Consider the following 17,270-nt stretch of genomic DNA (forward strand, 5'->3'; position numbering starts at 1 on the left):
TTTCAGTGTGTTTACTAGTGTATGTAAACTTACTACACTGTGTGTTAGCCCAAAAAATGGCGACACAAAGTGTAGGAGGTTTGACCGTTCAATCCCCTCGTTTCTCCCGGCACTAGCCAGGATAAAGGAGGGGGGGATTCTGAGAGCTCACTAGAGCGAGTGAGTTTTCCCAAATTTTGCAGCATAAAGCAATGTGGTTGATTTACCACATGCAATGCTGCAATTTTGGGAATTGCTCCATCTAGTGACCAGTGCTGGGAAATATTATAAATTAGAATCTAATTTATAATATTTCCTGACTAGTGAAAAAAAGTAACAAATTAGAACAATGTTTAATCATTTTTACACTAACAATTAAAAAAACAAAAAAAAAACAAAAACCTTGCAACACATTCCCTTTAAGGCAACAACACTTCCGGAGAAGAACTGAGATTTGCATCATCTTCGATATACATTTTGTGATTGAAATTGCGATATAGTATATACTATTTCAATCATTGGTTTGACTTATTGCTATCTGACTTGAATACATAATATATTTGTGTGAATTGGTAATGTACATACAGTGAAGGAAATAAGTATTTGATCCCTTGCTGATTTTATAAGTTTGCCCACTGTCAAAGACATGAACAGTCTAGAATTTTTAGGCTAGGTTAATTTTACCAGTGAGAGAAAGATTATAGAAAAAAAAAAAAACGGAAAATCACATTGTCAAAATTATATATATTTATTTGCATTTTGCACAGAGAAATAAGTATTTGATCCCTTTGGCAAACAAGACTTAATGCTTGGTGGCAAAACCCTTGTTGGCAAGCACAGCAGTCAGACGTTTTTTGTAGTTGATGAGGTTTGCACACGTTAGATGGAATTTTGGCCCACTCCTCTTTGCAGATCATCTGTAAATCATTAAGATTTTGAGGCTGTCGCTTGGCAACTCGGATCTTCAGCTCCCTCCATAAGTTTTCGATGGGATTAAGGTCTGGAGACTGGCTAGGCCACTCCATGACCTTAATGTGCTTCTTTTTGAGCCACTCCTTTGTTGCCTTGGCTGTATGTTTTCGGGTCATTGTCGTGTAGGAAGACCCAGCCACGAGCCATTTTTAATATCCTGGTGGAGGGAAGGAGGTTGTCACTCAGGATTTGACGGTACATGGCTCCATCCATTCTCTCATTGATGCGGTGAAGTAGTCCTGTGCCCTTAGCAGAGAAACACCCCCAAAACATAATGTTTCCACCTCAATGCTTGACAGTGGGGACGGTGTTCTTTGGGTCATAGGCAGCATTTCTCTTCCTCCAAACACGGCGAGTAGAGTTAATGCCAAAGAGCTCAATTTTAGTCTCATCTGACCACAGCACCTTCTCCCAATCACTCTCAGAATCATCCAGATGTTCATTTGAAAACTTCAGACGGGCCTGTACATGTGCCTTCTTGAGCAGGGGGACCTTGCGGGCACTGCAGGATTTTAATCCATTACGGCATAACGTATTACCAATGGTTTTCTTGGTGACTGTGGTCCCAGCTGCCTTGAGATCGTTAACAAGTTCCCCCCGTGTAGTTTTCGGCTGAGCTCTCACCTTCCGCAGGATCAAGGATACCCCACGAGGTGAGATTTTGCATGGAGCCCCAGATCGATGTCGATTGACAGTCATTTTGTATGTCTTCCATTTTCTTACTATTGCACCAACAGTTGTCTCCTTCTCACCTAGCGTCTTACTTATGGTTTTGTAGCCCATTCCAGCCTTGTGCAGGTCTATGATCTTGTCCCTGACATCCTTAGAAAGCTCTTTGTCTTGCCCATGTTGTAGAGGTTAGAGTCAGACTGATTAATTATACTTATTTCTCTGTGCGCAATGCAAATAAATATATATAATTTTGACTATGTGATTTTCTTTTTTTTTTTTTTTTCTATAATCTTTCTCTCACTGGTAAAATTAACCTAGCCTAAAAATTCTAGACTGTTCTTGTCTTTGACAGTGGGCAAACTTACAAAATCAGCAAGGGATCAAATACTTATTTCCTTCACTGTATACCCGGTTTAAACACTTGGCATTTTGTATGAATGCTGAGATTAGTGAATGAAATGTAGGTGTAGACTGTTTCTCAAGCGCCTCAAACACACCTGAGTCAAGATACTTAGCTGATCCACAATGTGCTCCAAGGTGCTGCTCAATGAAGACTGGGCATCTGGTTGCTTTTCTTGGTGTCCTCTTCTCTTTGAGGCTGTAGGCAGGGGTGGTGAAGTATTATAAGGCACACTGGCACTCTTTCTGGGATTTCCACTAAAGCTATGCAACTCTTCCATCTGAGTAATATGAAAAAAACAACGAGTATGTAGGGGGTGTATTGTTGGTCTAGATCTCTGTGCAGCAGTTCTCCGCTCTGGCTGATAGAAGGGGGTCCCATTATTCACATAGAGATGAATATTAACACATTCCGCTAGTACATCTAACGTTGAACACACATCAGACAGTCTGGCCCGATTTACCAATGTTGTGACATCTTTTGGTATCAGGAGACTTGGCCAGGAAGGGGTATGAGGCCTACGTTACACAGAGACTTTTTCTAAGCATTTAAGTTAGGAGTTGAATTTATCAGTCTACAAAAAGTAATAATTATTAATCATATCTCCCATTAATGTTATGCCTATATACCCATTAATCTACAACCCTTCTGAAGGTTTAACATATGCCCTGTAGTTAAAGGTTAACTAAACATTCAGAAAACTTCTGACATGTCATAGTGAGCACAGAGACCCCTACTGATCGCCGAAACGAAACAGCAGAAGCACCCGAGTGAGCGCCGAGCCGCTTGGTTTCTGATCGGCTTTTCCTGGAAAGCTGATGTAACATTGTATGGACGCACGTACACCGCTACATAGTTTCCGATCGGCTTTTATCAGGAAGCTGAAGCGGCTCAGCGCTTCTGCTGCTTAGTTTTAGCAATCGGTGGGTGTCTCAGTGCTCGGGCCTCCACCGATGAAAACTTCTGACATTTCACTATGACATGTCAGAAGTCTTCTGAAAGTTTTACCCTTTAATGTCATTATCCATTTCAGTGCGAAGTCATTCAAGGCAAAGTGCGCGGTAGGACAACAGCAACCGAGAAAGAATATATCAACAGAAAGCAGGACCGTACAACCAGAGGAGTAACAATTCATACTGCACAACTGAAAGATTACTAAGACATATCTTCAATTATAGAATATGAATTTAATTGTATTTTCCAGGAGGTGTTTCCCGAAGTAAACACTGAACATTCACGGCGAACATGGTGTAAAAAGAACCTAATACTGATTAAACATAACATTTTTGACAGATGCACTTTAATATGCTAATACTTCATTATATTTATATATTTCTCAAGCGCTTCGTCACCTGGATACGCGTATATACAAGTTCATCCCTGCTCACCCCTCCCCTGCCCGTTCTTATCAGTAGGTAACAGTACAGCATCAAGAAATGGCAATGGCATGCGAGACGCATAAGAACATTTTGACATGTGAATGAATCTGATGAAAGATTTAAAGAAGAAACATTTCCCATTCTTACGATAACACCCTAAAACGACTATCACCGTCATAAAACAGCTTAGAACCCAGCTGGGGAGTTACTGCCATCTCTAATAGGGTAGGCAGAACAAGAGTAACTGACATTTTCAGAAACAGAGTTAAATGGGGTTTTATGTAAATAAAGATTATATAAGTAAAAAGTTCTGCAACTTCTAATATATCCTGGGTTTCAATTCCTCACCATTTTTCAAGATCTCTGCTTGCTGGCAGTGGCAGTAAAATTCTTGTCTACAGCCAGAGGCTGTAGACCGAATAGTTCTCACAACTGACAATTCACTACAATGGTGTCTGGTCTTTTCTGAACTATATGGCTGTGTGATCTAGTCGTGGTTTGGACTTCATGCATGCCACAACTGTATTGTATGAACAAGGCCGCAGCCACTATATTGAGAAACAGCTGCTGTTCTTGTGCTCAGTTACCTGATCTATTTGTTACTATATTTATAGTGTTATGGATGACCCGTTTAGTATTACCAGGGCCAGCGACGAGACACAAGCGACATTAGGGTTCCAGATCGTATGTACGCTCGCTCGTCTCGGATCATTGCCCTGTATAAACGGGGCAGCGATCAGCCGACAAGCGAGCAAACGCTTGTTTGTCAACTGATCAGATCTTTTATGCTGCCCAAAAAATGGTCATAGAAAATTTCCTGCCGACAAGAAGCAAACCTATTGCGGCCGAACGATCGAACTAACAATTGTTGGTCTCCATACATTCCGATCATTGCTCTATTTAAAACTACCTGTGCAAAATCACCTTAATACAAATAATGCTTTAAAACAGTGATTTGGGGTGAGAAAATTACCTAGTGAAATAAGATGGCGAATGTGCAAGAAATGAATGGAACAAGAACTTCTTTTTCGTGTGTGAGATGGTCAATTGCTATAGCAACCACAGATTATTTACCAGTAAGCATGGGAAACACTTTGCATTTACGACATAACACAGTACACCACATCCTGGATGTGCGACAGTGTCACCCCGGACCACATCCTCGAAGTATTTGTTCGTTCTACCACAGAGATAACAGAGGGCTGTTTGTGCTTCCTCTTCTCAGAATAAAATACTGTGTGTTGCAATTCTCTACATAGTCATGAGTCTGAGTACTACAACATGTTTCAACTTGACAACAAAAACGTCCATCTTACATTGTGTACAGAGCACAGACTGTCCATTTTGCTGCCACTTCTATGTACACTACTGCAGACACATTATTAAAATGACATTCAAATTCTTCAGTGTGTTATATTCACCCGCTCTCGACATTGGTGCAAGTACCAGAGCTGGGACCCCCATCGATCGCGATTTCCAAAGCCAAGATACCGTAGGCTGCAATATGGCTTGATACGAGAACAATTCCAGCATAATTTCTTATATATTTCTAACAAAAACAAATTTTATCTATCAGAGCTCCAGATTTAAAGGGGCTGTCTCATGAAGACAACCAATTTCCATATGTCCTACCGAGGCATATGGACGTCGTAAGGGGGTTTCTTGCTTCATGATCGGTGCCACCTGTATAAATCAGAGTTGAGAGCCATTAACAAAGAGCAGATCTTAGTGTTGCAGGCCAAACGCATCTATATTTAATACATTGGTATTTGAATGGCGAGAATGTAATACTACATTTCCCCTCACGGGCTGCTTCAGGGGAAATATATGGCCAGAAGTTGCTACCCTTCGGCGATAACAGCTGATCACCGGAAGTTTCTGAGGACGGACCCACAACAATCAGCTGATCACCGACCCAGCTTTAATCTGAAAAGGGTTATCTTGAACTACTTCTATAGATATGTGGAACAAATCATGGAGTCATTAACTAATTTAATAATAGTACATGTGAGATGAATGGAGCTAGAAGCCTAAAGTGGTTCTACCATCTTACACGTTTATGTCGTATCGATAGGATATGTTCCGTTCGAAGAGTGTCACTTTCATTATAGTCTCAGGGTATCTCCCACAGACATTAATAGAAAATGACTGTACATGTGTGGCAATGACTCTCAAGAGAAAAAGGGAAACAGGCACGTTACTGGGATTGCAGAAGACCCAGCAGTCGGATCCTAACCTATCAGACATATTTGTAGTTACAAATGCCATGTGTGTCTCTGAAGGCAAAAACACCTCTTAAAGCATACCAACAAAATTTTCAAGTGCTTAAGGCTTTATTCACACGACAGTGATAAACGGCCGTGTGACGGCCATTCTTTTAACGGCCGTCACATGGCCATTTTCAGAACAATGATGTTCTATGGGTGTATTCACACAGCCCGTGAATAATGGGCATCAAAAAATAGGATATGTCCTATTTTTGGCCGTTTTAACGGCCTAACGGCCCCCATAGAAGTCAATGAATCAGTTTTTAACGGCTGTCAATACATGTAACAACTGTTAAAAACGGATCTGTTACATGGGGATTTGCAAGGGAACTACTAGTTTGCGACGACACATACTCACCAATGCAGCGCCGACTTCTTCTGGTCTGGTCGCTAGTCTCACGGGTTCTGCTAAGGCGACGCGATGACATCATTAAGCCACCTCCGCAGATCCCGTGAGACATGCGACCAGACCAGAACACAGCGCTGCATCGTGAGTATGTGTCATCACATCGCCGCAGACCCCGAGAAGATGAGGGATCTTACCTAAACAAGACAGCGCTGCATCGGTAAGTATGTAGGGCATTCATGTCGGGCTGTGTGGCATCATATACAGGAGGGCTGTGTGGCATGTACAGGGGGGCTGGCTGTGTGGCATCATATACAGGAGGGCTGTGTGGCGTCATCTACGGGCAGGCTGTGCGCGTGGCGTCATCTACGGGCAGGCTGTGCGCGAGGCGTCATCTACGGGCAGGCTGCGCGCGTGGCGTCATCTACGGGCAGGCTGCGCGCGTGGCGTCATCTACGGGCAGGCTGCGCGCGTGGCGTCATCTACGGGCAGGCTGCGCGCGTGGCGTCATCTACGGGGAGGCTGCGCGCGTGGCGTCATCTACGGGGAGGCTGCGCGCGTGGCGTCATCTACGGGGAGGCTGCGCGCGTGGCGTCATCTACGGGGAGGCTGCGCGCGTGGCGTCATCTACGGGGAGGCTGCGCGCGTGGCGTCATCTACGGGGAGGCTGCGCGCGTGGCGTCATCTACGGGGAGGCTGCGCGCGTGGCGTCATCTACGGGGAGGCTGCGCGCGTGGCGTCATCTACGGGGAGGCTGCGCGCGTGGCGTCATCTACGGGGAGGCTGCGCGCGTGGCGTCATCTACGGGGAGGCTGCGCGCGTGGCGTCATCTACGGGGAGGCTGCGCGCGTGGCGTCATCTACGGGGAGGCTGCGCGCGTGGCGTCATCTACGGGGAGGCGGCGCGCGTGGCGTCATCTACGGGGAGGCGGCGCGCGTGGCGTCATCTACGGGGAGGCGGCGCGCGTGGCGTCATCTACGGGGAGGCGGCGCGCGTGGCGTCATCTACGGGGAGGCGGCGCGCGTGGCGTCATCTACGGGGAGGCGGCGCGCGTGGCGTCATCTACGGGGAGGCGGCGCGCGTGGCGTCATCTACGGGGAGGCGGCGCGCGTGGCGTCATCTACGGGGAGGCGGCGCGCGTGGCGTCATCTACGGGGAGGCGGCGCGCGTGGCGTCATCTACGGGGAGGCGGCGCGCGTGGCGTCATCTACGGGGAGGCGGCGCGCGTGGCGTCATCTACGGGGAGGCTGCGCGCGTGGCGTCATCTACGGGGAGGCTGCCCGCGTGGCGTCATCTACGGGGAGGCTGCCCGCGTGGCGTCATCTACGGGGAGGCTGCCCGCGTGGCGTCATCTACGGGGAGGCTGCCCGCGTGGCGTCATCTACGGGGAGGCTGCCCGCGTGGCGTCATCTACGGGGAGGCTGCCCGCGTGGCGTCATCTACGGGGAGGCTGCGCGTGTGGCGTCATCTACGGGGAGGCTGCGCGTGTGGCGTCATCTACGGGGAGGCTGCGCGTGTGGCGTCATCTACGGGGAGGCTGCGCGTGTGGCGTCATCTACGGGGAGGCTGCGCGTGTGGCGTCATCTACGGGGAGGCTGCGCGTGTGGCGTCATCTACGGGGAGGCTGCGCGTGTGGCGTCATCTACGGGGAGGCTGCGCGTGTGGCGTCATCTACGGGGAGACTGCGCGTGTGGCGTCATCTACGGGGAGGCTGCGCGTGTGGCGTCATCTACAGGGAGGTGTGTGGCGTCATCTACAGGGAGGTGTGTGGCGTCATATACAGGGAGGTGTGTGGCGTCATATACAGGGAGGTGTGTGGCGTCATATACAGGGAGGTGTGTGGCTTCATATACAGGGAGGCTGTAAATAGTGTCTAGGTGAACATGTGACCTCCCTTTGGGTGTTTTCAGATGGCTGGGACAAAAAAAAGCCTGATCAATGAAATTCTTCAGTTTTTTTTAACGGCCAAGAAAAACGGATGCAAAATAGCTATTAAAAACGGACTGGAAATGGATGAAAATTTAGAGACACACTGATGCAAAATGGCCATGAAAAACTGACAGTTGATCAGTATTTAATGGACATTTTTTTCACGGTCGTGTGAATTTAGCCTTAGGCTACATTCACACGACAGTGATAAACGGCCGTGTGACAGCTGTTCTTTTAACGGCCGTCACACGGCCATTTTCAGAACAATGATGTTCTATGGGTGTATTCACACTGCCGTTTTTTTAACGGCCCGTGAATAATGGGCGTCAAAAAATAGGACATGTCCTATTTTTGGCAGTTTTAACGGCCTGACGACCCCCATAGAAGTCAATGGATCCGTTTTTAACGGCTGTCAATACATGTAACAACCGTTAAAAACGGATCTGTAACATGGAGATTTGCAAGGGAACTACTAGTTCCCTCGCAGGCTATCGGCTGCTCGATGACACACACTCACCGATTCACCGCCGACTTCTCCTTGTCTGGTCGCTAGTCTCACGGGTTCTGCAGATCTCGCGTCGCCGCAGATCCCGTGAAGACGAGGCACCTTACCTGAAGACAGCGCTGCATCGGTGAGTATGTAGAGCATTCATGTCGGGCTGTGTGGCATCATATACAGGAGGGCTGTGTGGCATCTACAGGGGGGCTGTGTGGCATCTACAGTGAAGCTGTGTGGCATCTACAGTGAGGCTGTGTGGCATCATATACAGGGAGGTGTGTGGCATCTACAGTGAGGCTGTGTGGCATCATATACAGGGAGGTGTGTGGCATATACAGGGAGTCTGTGTGGCATCATATACAGGGGGGCTGTAAATAGTGTCTAGGTGAATTCATCAGTTTTTGTTTTTCTTAACAGCTATGAAAAACTGGTGCAAAACGGATGTCAAACTGCCATTAAAAATGGACAGACGGCCTGGAAATGGGTGAAAATTTAGCGACACACTGATGCAAAATGGCCATGAAAAACTGACAGTTGATCTGTTTTTAAGGGACATTTATTTTCACTGTCGTGTGAATCTAGCCTTAGGCCTCTTTCACACGACAGCGAAAAACGGCCATGTGATGGCCGTCCTTTTAACGGCTTTCACATGGCCGTTTTCAGAACAATGATATTCTATGGGTGCATTCACACGGCCGTTTTTTTAACGGCCCGTGAATAATTGCCGTCAAAAAATAGGACATGTCCTATTTTTGGCCGTTTTAACGGCCTGACGGCCCCCGTAGAAGTCAATGGATCCGTATTTAACGGCTGTCAATACATGTAACAACCGTTAAAAACGGATCTGTTACATGGGGATTGGCAAGGGAACTACTAGTTCCCTTGCTGGCTATCGTTGGCATACTCACGTTTGCGGCGCTTCTTCAGGTGTGGTCACTCGTCTGTGGTCACTCGGGTTTGAAGGCGCCTCGATGACGTCATCGCCCCATCGCGCTGCCTTGCCAGATCCCGTGCAGACGAGTGACCACAAGTGAAGAAGAGGAGAGACGGCGCTGCTCTCGTGAGTATGTTGCATGATCTATAGGCAGGCTGGTGTGGCATCTACAGGGAGGCTGGTGTGGCATCTACAAGGAGGCTGGTGTGGCATCTACAAGGAGGCTGGTGTGGCATCTACAGGGAGGCTGGTGTGGCATCTACAAGGAGGCTGGTGTGGCATCTACAGGGAGGCTGGGGTGGCACGATCTACAGGGAGGCTGGTGTGGCACGATCTACAGGGAGGCTGGTGTGGCACGATCTACAGGGAGGCTGGTGTGGCACAATCTACAGGGAGGCTGGTGTGGCACGATCTACAGGGAGGCTGGTGTGGCACGATCTACAGGGAGGCTGGTGTGGCACGATCTACAGGGAGGCTGGTGTGGCACGATCTACAGGGAGGCTGGTGTGGCATCATCTACAGGGAGGTGTGTGGCATATACAGGGTGGCGTGTGGCATCATCTACAGGGAGGCGTGTGGCATCATCTACAGGGAGGCGTGTGGCATCATCTACAGGGAGGCGTGTGGCATCATCTACAGGGAGGCGTGTGGCATCATCTACAGGGAGGCGTGTGGCATCATCTACAGGGAGGCGTGTGGCATATACAGGGAGGCGTGTGGCATATACAGGGAGGCGTGTGGCATCATCTACAGGGAGGCTGGTGTGGCATCATCTACAGGGAGGTGTGCGGCATATACAGGGAGGCGTGTGGCATCATCTACAGGGAGGCGTGTGGCATCATCTACAGGGAGGCGTGTGGCATCATCTACAGGGAGGCGTGTGGCATCATCTACAGGGAGGCGTGTGGCATCATCTACAGGGAGGCGTGTGGCATCATCTACAGGGGGGCGTGTGGCATCATCTACAGGGAGGCGTGTGGCATCATCTACAGGGAGATGTGTGGCATCATCTACAGGGAGGCGTGTGGCATCATCTACAGGGAGGCGTGTGGCATCATCTACAGGGAGGCGTGTGGCATCATCTACAGGGAGGCGTGTGGCATCTACAGGGAGGCGTGTGGCATCTACAGGGAGGCGTGTGGCATCATCTACAGGGAGGCGTGTGGCATCATCTACAGGGAGGCGTGTGGCATCATCTACAGGGAGGCGTGTGGCATCATCTACAGGGAGGCGTGTGGCATCATCTACAGGGAGGCGTGTGGCATCATCTACAGGGAGGCGTGTGGCATCATCTACAGGGAGGCGTGTGGCATCATCTACAGGGAGGCGTGTGGCATCATCTACAGGGAGGCGTGTGGCATCATCTACAGGGAGGCGTGTGGCATCATCTACAGGGAGGCGTGTGGCATCATCTACAGGGAGGCGTGTGGCATCATCTACAGGGAGGCGTGTGGCATCATCTACAGGGAGGCGTGTGGCATCATCTACAGGGAGGCGTGTGGCATCATCTACAGGGAGGCGTGTGGCATCATCTACAGGGAGGCGTGTGGCATCATCTACAGGGGGCGTGTGGCATCATCTACAGGGGGCGTGTGGCATCATCTACAGGGGGCGTGTGGCATCATCTACAGGGGGCGTGTGGCATCATATACAGGGGGCGTGTGGCATCATATACAGGGGGCGTGTGGCATCATCTACAGGGAGGCTGTAAATAGTGTCTAGGTGAACATGTGACCTTCCTTTGGTTGTTTTCAGGGGGTTGGGACAAAAAAAGCCTGACCAATGAAATTCATCAGTTTTTTTAACGGCCATGAAAAACTGATGCAAAATGGATGTCAAACGCCCATTAAAAACGGACAGATGGACTTGAAATGGATGAAAATTTAGAGACACACTGATGCAAAATGGCCATGAAAAACTGACAGTTGATCAGTTTTTAATGGCCATTTTTTTTCACTGTCGTGTGAATGTAGCCTTACAGTAACACCTTAACCAATGTACAAATAAAGGGGCAAAGATTCCAATGGTTGGATATGGTTGCCAGTTGAGGGCTTCCCTCTTGTCAAAACATTACCTAGATATGTGTGAATATATCCTAATCATATATCTAGGTCTTACCAACATACATAAAGTGCCAGCCTCTGTTTCTCATTTTTTTTTTGTTTTTACAAAGGACTATCAGATCAATATGTTCCTCTTTATGGACCTGTAACCATACATTATTATTAATAATCTTTTTTTGAATATATTCTGTAGTGCTTTACAATTGGAGAAGTATCAAAGAAGTAAAATGACAACTAGTTAAAACTTATGAGCAAGCACTGAGAGAAAATGAGAGTTCCTTGCATATGAGCTTATCATCCAAATTTAAAGGCTATGTAACACCTCTGTAAGCAATTTCTATATATATATAAAAATGTATTTTGTATGTTTAAGCGTCTTCCAGAATCACTTTTTAAATTAAATTTTTTACTATGCAGCTTCTATGTATCCTGAATACATAAAAGATGTATCATTTTGACTCAGCCGATTCGGCTCGGCTGAGAGAGGGTCCAGCATGTCTGACACACAGAATTCTGCTAGTAATGATCACATTTAAGTAGAGAAAAAAAAATGCTTACTAAAAGGTGTACATAGCTTTTAAAGAGGACTAGGTCATATAAAGTTGAACTGTTTACTGCACTGACCTACATAGTGCCGTTTCCCTGATTTCAGTGTTTTTCTTTTTCCAGAGATGTGGCCCACTGTTGTGTTGGCTCCCTATATGCGAATTTGCTGTAGTTAACCGATGGGGCATGAACTACCCTCAAGCTGCCTTGCACTGATTGGACAGCATCAGAGGCTGGGAAGCTAGCTCCACCCAAATGACTAACTACAGCAAATTAGCATATAGGGAACCAACACAGCAGTGGGACATATCTCTGAAAAAGGGGAGACCAGGAAAAATAGCACTGCAATCAGGGAGACAGTGCCATTAAGGTCAGTTAAGACTTTGTTCACATCTGCGCTAGGGTCCCGTTCCGATGAACCCCGACTTCAATGGTGATGGATCTGGTGCCAATGGTTTCCGTTTGTCTCAGTTGTGAAAGGGTTTCTTCATTTTGACGGAATCAATAGTGTAGTCGACTATGGTATTCATCCCGTCAAAACGACGGAACCCTTGCACAACTGGTTTCCGTTTGTGTCAGTCAGGGTCCCGTGACAACGGAAAGCTCTGACGGAACGGGACCCTAGCGCAGGTGTGAACAAAGCCTAACCAGTATAACTTATGTGACCCAGTGACAGGTTTTCTATACTCTGCTATATGTTTACTTTGAAGTCAACTATAGGCGGTAATAATGTTCAGATAAAGTCCCAATGTGGCGAATTAGGACACCTGTAAATAATGACGCAGTCCTGCATATTTTTGTCTCGCCAATAAAATTGTTAACTTTTTTCTTTTGTAAAAAACTGAAAGGAACACAATAGGGGTCAGAAAAACCATAAACAAGCTCTCAGTAATTAGTGTTGGTTCAAGATCCTAATCCCTGACTCGTCCCACTAATAACCAGTATTGCTTTTGGCTGTCCAACAAGGCTGATCTGACTTCTTGTACTAGAAACAACGGGGTGAATTTACTAAAGACTGGTGTTTCATATGGCAGTCTGAAACAGATGCCCACTAGAGTAAGACAGGGGTATAACTATGGGGGGGGGCAAGCGGGGCATGTGCCCGTGAGCTGAGTTATCGGGGAGATGGGAGGGCGCTTGAAGCCACTTCCACTTTAAAAAGTAAAAATAGAGGAGGCTCTGCATTACTTACAATGTATGTAGTGCATCCTCCGCAGCCATCTTCTTCCTGAGCTCCTTCCCTGTTGGCTTGCCTGTACACTATGACTGCCAACTTCCCGCGCTCTGCTAACCTTCCTCCACTCTTTCAACATGTGCAGCAGACGGGTCAGAGAGGGAGGGAGGGAGCGCTCACAGCTCAGCAGTCCGCAGGATCAAGCAGTATATGAAGAGGGCACTCGCTTTGTAGTCCTGTCTGTGCAGTGTCCCACTCCTCTACCTGCATCAAGTTTTCAGCTGCTTTCCTATGTCCGCTCCAAACCCCTCCGCTTCTGTCCTGCGTATATATATTTGGTTTTCGTGTGCGATACTGTACGAATGTTGTAATGAGTAAGTGCAATTTACTTTGTATCTATTATTTGTGTTTAAAGTATAGCGGCATTATGTTTACAGTACAAACCAAATTTGTGTGTGGATATTATATAGCAAAATTTTTTATGTGAGCAGTATATAACCGTATGTTATGTACAATATATTGAAGCTTTATTTCTTTGTTAGATATATAGCGACATTATTTACAGTACAGTATATGGGTCTTCTAAATTGATGGCAAATCGCTAGGATATGCCATCACTTTATCACCAGTAGAGATCCAACCTATGTGACCCCATTAATCCAGTAAATGATGGGGCTGCAGCACTGCTTTAGTGCTGCATCCCCTTCACTATTTTTTCCATGTTCAGTCCCTTCATTTTCTGGATTTATGGGAGTTGATAGAGGTTGGATCTCCATCGATCATAAAGTGATGGCATATCTTAGTGATATGCTATCACTTTATGATGTGGCAAAAAAACTTTAACCCTTTCTGCATTTGGACATAACTGTAAAGTCATTTTAGTGGTGCCTTCTGCAATGTAATGTTGGAGTTACCTCCAATCTCAGCCGTTTAACAGCTCAGGGGGCCGCAGTTAATAGCGAGTGGTGAGACAGAGTGAGGGGCCTCCTATCACCCACCGGTGCCCAGTGATTCGATTGCTAGGCGCTGATGGCTTACTATGGCAGCCAGGGCCCAAGCAAAAGCCCAACAGGCCTGCCATAGCTGTATTCCTATTAGCTGTGCTGAAGGCACAGACTAATAGATTGCCTGTCAGTTAGTTACAGACAGGCAATAATGCTTTGTCATATGAAGTTTACCAAAGCATTATATCAGCAATCGATGGATTGAATTATAAATAAAGTTTAATAAAAGGTAATTAAAATAAGTGTAAATTTAAAAAAAAAATAACTAAAACCATTTTTTCCCCAAAAACCTGTTTAATTTAGCAAAAGTGTAAAAAAAATAATAATAAAGAAATACACATGTGTGGGATCGCCGGAATCGTAACGAACCACACATTAAAGTTATCACATTATTTAAACCGAATGGTAAAACGGTGTTAATAATCCAATTAACTTTTATTATATGTACCTCAAAATGGTTCTGTTAAAAAATAGGACTGATCCCGCAAAAAAACAAGCATCATATGGCTAAATCAACGGAAAAAGAAAAATAGTTATGAATCTTCGAACGCACGGACATAAAATAATCTTTTTCATGAAATTAACTTTCATTATGGCGCCAAATTTATAACGTTAACAAAAAAAACGAATATCGGCATTGTTATTTTTTCCCATTACCCCAGAAAGAGTTAATAAAAGTTGATCAATAAGTTATATGCACCATAAAATGGTGTAAATAACTTAATGGTGTAAATTGAAAAATGCAACTTATTCATGCAAAAAAAATAAAAAATTAACACTAATACAGCTATCTCGACGGAAAAACAAAAAGTAGTTATGGCTCTCTGAATGCAGTGGCACAAAAGCGAAAAAAAACAAAAACAAATCCTGCCGTCCTGAAGGCCGAAATCATCTCGGTCCTCAAGGGGTAAAGTTTGTTTGATTTGGAAAACCCAATCTGAATCTGAAATTCAGCGCAGGTAACAGACACGATTTTCTGCAGTTTTTTTTCCCCCCATTTCAACTATATCTGTATCCTCAGTTGGATTCAATGGTAATAGCACGGGACTTTAGTTCCCTGCTCTACAATTTACTATGCAACGCCGGCTGCTCACGACTCGGCGCAGACAGGCACAATGACGTCACTGCCTTGCGCCTGTCTGTGTCGAGCCATGAGCTGCTTGGCATATACAGGGACGAGGCAGTGACGTCATCGCGCCTGCCTGCACCGAGCCATACAGATCAGAGGAGCAGAAGGATCTCCTCCACTCGTCGTTGGAACGAGGTTAGGGGAGTATGCATTTTATTACGCATTGGTGCAGCTATGGGCCATTATACTGCATGGGGCATTATGCTGTGAAGGAACAGCTATGGGGGGGGGCTTTAGACTTGGGGGCAGCTATAGGGGCAATATACCGTGTGGGGGAAATTTTTCTGTTCGGGGGCAGCTATGGGGGGCAGGGTCAGGAGGTATATTATATACAGTAGTATACAGCAGGCTCAGTGGATACACAGTACTGTGCAAACGTTTTCGGCAGTTGTGGAAAAATGCTGCAAAGTAAAAATTGTTTCAAAATTAGAAGTGTTAATAGTTTTTTTTTTATCAATTAACAAAATGCTAAGTAAATGAACAGAAGAGAATTCTAAATCAAGATCAATATAAGATCTTCTGTGGATGTAGGCTTCCTCAAATCCTTCGGTCTCTTCATGCAATCCCAGACATACTCGATTATGGAGAGCAGGGCTCTGTGGGGGCCATATCATCACTTCCAGGGCTCCTTGTTCTTTACGCTGAAGATAGATCTTAATGATATTGGCTGTAGGTTTGGGGTCGTTAAATTTGGAGCCAATCAGTTGCCTCCCTGATAATATTGCATGATGAATAAGTATCTGCCTGTATTTCTCAGCATTGAGGACACCACAAATCCTGACAAAACCCCCCAACTCCATTTGCCGAAATGTCACCCAAAAGTTGCAAGGAACCTCCACCATGCTTCACTGTTCAAATTTTGACTCATCAGCACAGAGCACCTGCTGCCATTTTTCTGCACCCCAGTTTCTATGTTTTCATGCATGGTGAGTAGCTTGGTCTTGTTTCCACATTGAAGATATGGCTTTTTGGCCACAATTCTTCCATGAAGACCACCTCTAGCCAGACTTCTTTGAACAGTAGATGGTTGTTCCTCGGTCCCACTGGTTTCTGCCAGTTCTGAGCTGATGGCACTGCTAGACATCTTCCGATTTCGAAGGGAAGTAAGTATGATGAATCTTTGATTTGCTGCAATAAGTTTCCTTGGCTGACCAGTGCGTCTACGGTCCTCAACGTCGACAGTTTATTTGCGCTTCTTCAAAAAAGAGCTTGAACAGCACATCTTGAAACCACAATCTGCTTTGAAATCTTTGCCTGGGAGAGATTCTATTGATGCAGTATAACTACCTTGTGTCTTGTTGCTGTGCTCAGTCTTGCCATGATGGACCTGTGACATGAAACGGTCTTCCAGAACCTCACTTTGTAGCACTTTGAGTGTGGATGTTTCTCACCCAGTTTTAAGCCTACTACACTACTGTTTCTGTTACAGTTAATGACTGTGTTTCAATCTACATATGAAAATGATGATCATTACCACCTGTTTGGTATAACTGGTTAATCATACACCTGACTATATTGCGACAAAATCCATGAATTTGTGCAAGTGTACCTAGAAGAATTTATGCGGTTTTAAAAGGCAAAGTGTGGTCACACCAAATATTGATTTGATTTAGATTTCTCTTCTGTTCATTCACTTTCTATTTTGTTAATTGATAAAAAAAAACTATTAACACTTCTATTTTTGAAATATTCTTACATTGCAGCATTTTTCCACAACTGCCTTAAACTTTTGGACAGTTCTGTTTATAAATTCAATATTGTAGCACGCAAATAGGAAGTATTGCATTAAAAAGGGGGGTGGCCTAAATAATTGCTAATTAATCATAAATCGAGGTTACATGTTGTGATTTTGATTTAGGTCTTAATCGCCCAGCTCTATTCTAAGTTAATAAAAGGGGGACCCTCATTCAGGACATCTTTGATTAGTCATAGTGGGGAGCAATTATAAAGAGCAACATATCATCAACTTACTTTTGA

The 17,270-nt window shown here is 45.7% G+C and overlaps 1 protein-coding gene across 4 annotated transcripts in view; it reads right to left on the bottom strand.

Moving 5' to 3' along the window:
- Positions 1-17,270, bottom strand: part of POC1B (POC1 centriolar protein B) — a 107,057-nt gene that overhangs the window by 4,463 nt on the left and 85,324 nt on the right. For 2 of the 4 annotated variants that reach the window (XM_075856808.1, XM_075856810.1), the window contains 2 exons: positions 5,035-5,085; positions 2,121-2,303 (listed from right to left, as the gene is read on the bottom strand). In XM_075856808.1, coding sequence (XP_075712923.1) covers positions 2,121-2,303; positions 5,035-5,085 — 234 coding nt within the window. The remainder of the gene's footprint in view (positions 1-2,120; positions 2,304-5,034; positions 5,086-17,270) is intronic. The other 2 variants (XM_075856811.1, XM_075856809.1) reach the window with 1 other exon arrangement.

Source organism: Rhinoderma darwinii, chromosome 3 (genome assembly GCF_050947455.1).
Source record: "Rhinoderma darwinii isolate aRhiDar2 chromosome 3, aRhiDar2.hap1, whole genome shotgun sequence".
In the NCBI taxonomy this organism is placed as follows: Eukaryota; Metazoa; Chordata; class Amphibia; order Anura; family Rhinodermatidae; genus Rhinoderma; species Rhinoderma darwinii.